Here is a 7,041-nt window from a genome sequence, read left to right on the forward strand (position 1 = left end):
AGCTGGGACCACAGGCACCTGCCACAACGCTTGGCTATTTTTTTGGTTGCAGCCGTCATTATTGTTTTGGTGGGCCTGGGCTAGATTCGAACCCGCCATCTTAGGTGTATGTGGCTGGCGCCTTAGCCACTTGAGCCACAGGCGCCGAGCCATCTTTAAAAATTTTTGTGGCACACCTAAGATCCCCTCACAGCACATTGGTTGAAAATCATATATAAATATTTATTCACTTAATATATCATGACTAAATCAGCTTTGGAGATACTAGAAAGATCAGGTTATGAGAAGTCCTGATGGGTTGTGGTTGCCTAGAATCTAGTTGGTAAGGATGTGAGGGTGTCCCTGCATGGTGAGAAAGATCCGAAGACTCAATACAAATGACAGGCCATAGGTCAGAGAGGGGCAAGTGATTGAGTCTTTTCATGTTGTCCACTGCTGGACATTAATCCCTTCTTGTCTTCCAAGTCTCCATAGCTCAGTGGACCTTCAGTAAAGGCGATGTAGCCAGTTCATCAAGAACTGTTGCAGGCCCAGTAAATGAACAACTCTCTCCAGCTCAGAAGTGGCTGAACCCAACAAGTGACTTCAGGAGCCAAAATCAAACCACTGGCCAACGATAGACACATTAATCTTAAGCAATGTTTCTTTCGCATGAAATAACAATTCTCTAGGGGTGCAGTGAGAATACTCCAAACTCCAGGTGAGAGGGTTGTAACCAAGGTGACCATCACATCATCAGGATAGACATAACTTAAGACCTAAATTAAGGCATGGTCATTTAAAATATAATGAGAAAGATGTTTTCCCCTTTTGTTGGTCTTTGTTAATAATTCTTCCTGTATTTTAAGAGTTATAAAACACTGCTAAAATGTCCTTAGAAACATTATTATTATTTTTAAAAGTTATCTATACTTGTGGTGCTGTTTGTAAAACCATCACTGTCTCCAAAAAGATGCTAGGACAAAAAGAGACATTCTTGCCTACAAAGAAAATCCCCAATCACTGTCATTGCTCCAAAACCACCTGATTTGGCTATAAGTAAAAGTAAATACCCACATATACAAATCCAAAAACCCAATTAAAAAGGCCACCTCCCTGCAGCCCTGAGAGCACAGGGAAACCAAACAGGATCAGGCCCCTCCTTCTCACCCAAGCTCCAGCCTCTTTCACACATTTTATGGCACATAAATTATGACAATTTGAAAAAGAAAAAAGCAAGAATGAGAAAGTGCTATTTTGACCAGGAACCATAAGGCCTGTTCTTGTAGAAGGAATTATAAGAAAGGCACAGCCTTCGAAATCAATCTGGCTGCTGCTTCTCAGGTGAAAATTAATTTGGCCTGCTTGTTGGCGCCCAACCGCAGGCAGACTCTCCACAGACCTTTTGCATGGCTGAGCCCCAGATGAGGACAGAAAAAGTGATGTAAACTCTTTGCAAATTAACACCATTTAACTGAGGATACACTTTTGACTCCTTTCCTCCATGCCTAGAGGTTCCGTGCTGGAGAAATACAAGGTAATGAAAACCAGATGAGGCCACTGTTATAACTCTTTTATAGTACAGCAAAGGTTTGGCTTTGGTTTCATGGCACTAAAAAAAAAAATCAATCGGTCTTTAAATGTGGCCACCACTGTTACTCAAAGAACTGCTGATGACTGTCATGTCATCTTTCTGGTGTCACCAACTAAAAAACGGGTCTGCCCTGCCCCGGGCAGTGCTGCCAAAGCCTGGCTTCTGCCATAGACAGAGTTTCAGCCTTCTACACCCTCAAAGAGCTAGTGCTCTGTGTGTCTGCATAACCCTTGGGAAGAAAACGAGCCACGAGATAGGACATAGAACAATGCAAATAAACAACACAGCCCAATTTTTAGTCCTGGAAATTCCTTAGAATCTTCAAAAACCTCTGAGGTCTTCTGAAGGAAAAACATACCAGTTTTTCTCTTCTTTTCAACTCGAGAAATGGCATTACAGAATTTATGCATCAGTGAATTTGTCAAGTTGCAGCCAAATCACAAAGCTTGGGGAAGAGATGAAAGCTAGGAACCACCATTAGCATGAGGCAAAAGTCTCTGTGTTTAAGGCACAGATCTAGCTACTGTAGGGCTATAAAAAAATTCAAAGACTGGCTGCCAGTGCCACTTGTAGTCTAAATAAAGAGGCAGAAAAGAAAAAGCATCTCTAGAGACTAATGGCCCATGAATGGGAATTTTTTTTTTTTTTTTTTTTTAGAGAGCTAGAGGATTCTGTGAAGCCCCTTAAATAGTATATATCTATACATGCATTTTCTGGAGAGACAGTCTATGCTTTCCGAAGATTCGCAAAGAGATCCCTCACCCCCACATGACAAATACCCATGGAGCCGGAGGAAGCCCTTGCTATCAGCTGCAAAGTCCTTTGTAAGCACATAACACAGATGGTGTTTTACCCTCATGAAAAAAAGTTATAATGTTATAATTGGTGGGTTGTTCATGCTTAAGCAGTGTTGCAGTGATAAATCTCTATAATGATGTTAAATTGTTAAAATTATCCTCCTAGTTCCATAAATACATTATACTTGGTAGTTATGAAAGGGGCTTCTCATATAAAACATTAAAGGATCGTTTTACTGTATTGTCAATTTGGTATAGAAGCAACACACTACTCACAATAAATATTCATTAATGCAGGATTAACTAGACAATTTTGTTTTTCCTGAAATTTATAAGACCTTTCCTGGAGGAGATTTTTTGAGGCCGTATATTGCTTTAAACACAACACCAAAACCCAGAAATCTGAGGGAACTCTGATTCAGCCAGCTTTGAGGTGTCAGTGTTGACTTCATCTTTTGGGGGCTGATATTGGGGATAGGGCCTGATCCTAGCATGAGGAGCCTGAATGGAAAAGGTTACAGGACACGCAGAAATAGCTTGAATGGTAGAAGACGCTGTCACACAGCACAATACGCAATCTGACACTGACTGAGACTCACTATGCGCTCTCAGTAGAGTGCCGTGGCATCACAGTTCACAGCAACCTCAAACTCTTGGGCTTAAGCGATTCTCTTTCCTCAGCAATTTTTTTTTTTTTTTTGGTAAGAGATAGGGTCTCTTATCACCCAGATAAGAGTGCAGTGTCATGATCATAGCTCACTGTAATCTCAAAATCCTGGGCTCAAGTGATCATCCCATCTCAGTCTCCCAAGTAGCTGGGACTGTAGGCATGTGCCACTGTGCCCCATTAATATTTTAATTATTTTTAGAAATGGGGTCTCATTTTCTTGCCCAGACTAGTCTCAAACTCCTGGCCTCAAGCAATCCCCTAACCTTGGCCTCCCAAAGGGCTGGGATTACAGGTGTGAGCCACTGCCACAGCCTAAGATGCTCATTAAGAGAAAATCTTCAAGCTGAATTTTTCTCTTGTTAGTTTCCTCTTTCCTCAGCTGACCCCAAATCCTGTACAAAAACAGGCCTTTTTGCTCAGAAGTGAGAGACCAGGAAAGTCACTTACCAGATGCAGGTGGCTGGTCACTAGGGGAACCTCCAGACCCAGTGCCTCCCCTTGCTGAGCTTGGAAGTCTCCCATCAGCCCCGTCCTCAGACTGGTCTCCCCTCTCTGCCCCACTGGCTTCTTCTTCAGGGGGAAGGCCCATTCCATAGGCACACTGGGGCAAGGGTCCATGTTTCAGGGAATCCATGAGGGGTTCACGGTCCTCCCCAGGAGGGCTCCCACAGCCTGTGCAGCCATCTGCCAAGTTGGAGCTGGCTGCCCAGTGGGGGCAGTTGCCACCCTCCACCTCTTTTTGCAAGTACTTTTCAGAGGATACAGGAATCCATTCAGTCCTGCACAAGGGCTCAGTGAAAGTGCAGCTTTCTGAATCCACCGTGCTGTCTGTCCCTGTGAAGCACTGGCTTAAACTGTCATTCTCCCCCACTTCCAGGGGCTCAGAGAAAGGGGGTGTGCACTTGCTTCCAGGCTGAGTGAGGAATAGTAGACAGTCTGGGGCCTGGGAGGGCCTGTCCATGTATTCATCATCTTCCATGGGAATTTGCCTGAAGGGGTCCCCCTCGGTCTTGGTCTCGCTGACCAAGGAGAGCATCCTGGCGTCTTCACCCTGTGCATAGGGACCACCTCCTGCACACGCTCCCCCACAGATGCCACCACTGTCTGGATAGCACATATCTTCTGGAAACCTCTTCTCCTCCAGAGTCAGCAGTAAGACGCCTTCACATACCTCGCGCTGACTAGAGGTGTCACCTGAGGACTCCTGCTGATTCAAATTCAGAAGCAGAGGCATTAATACTCAGAGTTATTAGGACATGTTCAGCTAAATAGTACTGAAAGCAGTATTTATATTAGTTATTTCCACCATAACAACTGCAGGTGGAACATTTACCATGAAACATTACTTGTGTGTTATTTAAAATTACAAGAGAATTCTATAATGGAAAACACCCAAGTCAATCTAGTTGCATTTCAAATGAATAGAATATTCACACCTGAGCAAGGGGAAGAGCTTATCCAAATAGTTTTTTAACACAGTATATTGACTAGATCATCTCAGTCTAAATACAGAAAAAAAAATATTGAATAGCTCTGTGTTTTGCTGTGGTATGGCTTAGTAACTCTGAAATTCCTCTCTGTGTATTCTAGAATTGAGCAAAGGAGGAAGTATTTTGATAGTCATAGGAGCTGTTTCATACTACTGAGGAAGGGCGGATTCAAATGTGGAAAAACAGAAAGACAAGGATGAATCCTATAGTTTGGGGACTGGAACTGGAGAAATCAGTTTGAGGTCTTGCTTTAAAATTTGTATATTTATATACTGATGAAAATAAATATAAAGGATTTAATGGGATAATTAATGGAATTTTAATATCAAAGGTAGATTGGCTAACAGTATTGTACCACTGTTAAATTTCTTGATTTTGATAAGCATACCATGTTTATGTATGAGAATGCCCTTGTTCTTAAGAAATGTACACTGAAGTATGTACAGATATAGGAACACACCATCTTCCATTCACTCTAAAATGGTTCAAGAAAAAACCACAGAGAGAGCAGATAATACAGCAATGTGATAAAATGTAAACAACGGGTGGCTCTGACTATAAGGTATATGGAAGCCTTATGAACCACTTTCTTGTCATTTTGAAGTAATATTAAAATAAAAAGATACCAAATGACAGCATGGGGGAAAGTTGCCCATCTTTCTTCTTAGGGATCTTTACTGGACAATCAAGATTGCTACTAAAAAATAATATACTTACCTAAATGGTATGAAATCAAAACAAACAGGCATTTAACACAGGCGTGGGTTTGGGCTTCAGTGTTTCCACAGGAATCCATCCCAGGATTTGAGGTTTAATCACCACACATGAAAGCGCCCCATGAGCAATGGGGCTCGATTTTTGAGTACTGCACCTGTATCAACCTACTGTTGAAAGTCCTTTAAGGAGGCACAAAAGACTTTACCTTATTTCCACTTAGGCGACCACAAGCCTCGTTGATCCAGTGCCACAAATTAGCTAGAAAAACAAAGCAAGGATAGGGGCTTCATGTTTTTGTTTTCTACTCCTTTTTTAAAAAATTAAGTTTATTGTGTTGATTTAAGATCTACAGCATGATGTTATAGGATAGAAGCAGACAGTGGAAGGGTTACTTTAGTGAAGCAAATTAACATATCCATCATCGCACATGGTTATCTAAAATCTACAAATCTGGCCAAAAATCCTGAATACAATATCATTAGCCATAGTTGTCTGTTAGACACCTACTGGTGTTCATCCTACACATGCTGCTACTTTGCATCCTTTGACATCTCCTCATTTTCATCCTCTCCGCCCCTGGTAACCACTATTTTATTCTCTATCTCTGTGTATTTGGCTTAGAAAAGATCACACACGTTAAGTGAGATCATGTACTGTTTTTCTTTCTGTGTAAGGATCAGTATGACTGAACACTGAGTCAGGTCAGTATTATCCTTCAACATCTGTCCAGGGTAAGTCTTTCATCGGGCATCCCATCTTTCATTGGGAGTGAAGCATTTGAAAATAGATCCGCTGATTTAAAGGCAATGAACGCATCTTAAACTCCTGTCACAAACAGAACTTCCCGTTCTATGTAAAGCAGAGCATGAGCCACTGATGTTTTACTGAGTACCTCTGGGCACACGTCGGGGCTGTCAGAGCTGCTGTTACAACTACAGACCTTCCCATTCCCTTAGCAAGTTTTCTTTAGCTATAAGAGACTAGGTGAGGCATCGTAGGGAACAAAGAAGACGTGTCCAAGAGGCCAATTTTCTGGTAAATTAGCTCACATGTATGTATAATAAAAGTGAAGTGAAGTATCCAATGTACTCAACCCTATTACGAAACTAATTTATAGCTTGCATAGGAAAGCTATAACCCAATTTTAGCCCAAGAATAGGGGGAAAGGGGAAAGGGGGGGGAGGATGGGTGGAGGGAGGGCAATTGGTGGGATCATGCCTATGGTTTATCCTATGGGGGTACATGTGAGTCTTTCTAAATGTAGAATATAAATGTCTTAACACAATGACTGAGAGAATGACACGAAGGCTATGTTGGCCAGTTAGATGAAAGCATTTCAAACTGTATATGGAAACAACACACTGTACCCCACGATGGTATTAATGTACACGGCTACGATTTAATTAAAAAAAAAAAAAAGTGAAGTGTACACAGAGGGCTAAATCTCAGACCCTGCTGAATGCCAGCCCATCCCAAAACCTTTTCCACTATACCTGGTTACTTCTCAGAAGAAAAAAGAATATTCTCTTTGCTACACGCAAATTACATCTCCATTAACTTTTATAAAATAGAAGTGATGAAATCTGAAAGGTCAAATCTACGAATTTTTTTAAAAGTCTATGAATTTACATCATGCAAAGATAAAATTTTATCCCATCGCTAATGAATATGTAACATTGTATCCACTATAAAGACTGAAGTTAGGAGTCATGAATTCTCCACGGGAAGGTAATCACAGTTCATAATAATAGCTAAGGACATCTAACACCGAATGAGCACTCTTTTTTTTTTTTT

The 7,041-nt window shown here is 41.4% G+C and overlaps 1 protein-coding gene across 1 annotated transcript in view; it reads right to left on the reverse strand.

Annotated features, from left to right (window-relative positions):
* The window catches only part of TNFRSF11A (TNF receptor superfamily member 11a), a 57,204-nt gene that overhangs the window by 8,961 nt on the left and 41,202 nt on the right, over window positions 1–7,041 (reverse strand). The window contains exons 8-9 of the mRNA XM_012804289.1: window positions 5,453–5,505; window positions 3,488–4,244 (exon numbers count right to left, since the gene is read on the reverse strand). Coding sequence (XP_012659743.1) covers window positions 3,488–4,244; window positions 5,453–5,505 — 810 coding nt within the window. The remainder of the gene's footprint in view (window positions 1–3,487; window positions 4,245–5,452; window positions 5,506–7,041) is intronic.

This window comes from Otolemur garnettii, unplaced genomic scaffold, assembly GCF_000181295.1.
Source record: "Otolemur garnettii isolate 467f Iridium unplaced genomic scaffold, OtoGar3 scaffold00027, whole genome shotgun sequence".
Lineage (NCBI taxonomy): Eukaryota > Metazoa > Chordata > Mammalia > Primates > Galagidae > Otolemur > Otolemur garnettii.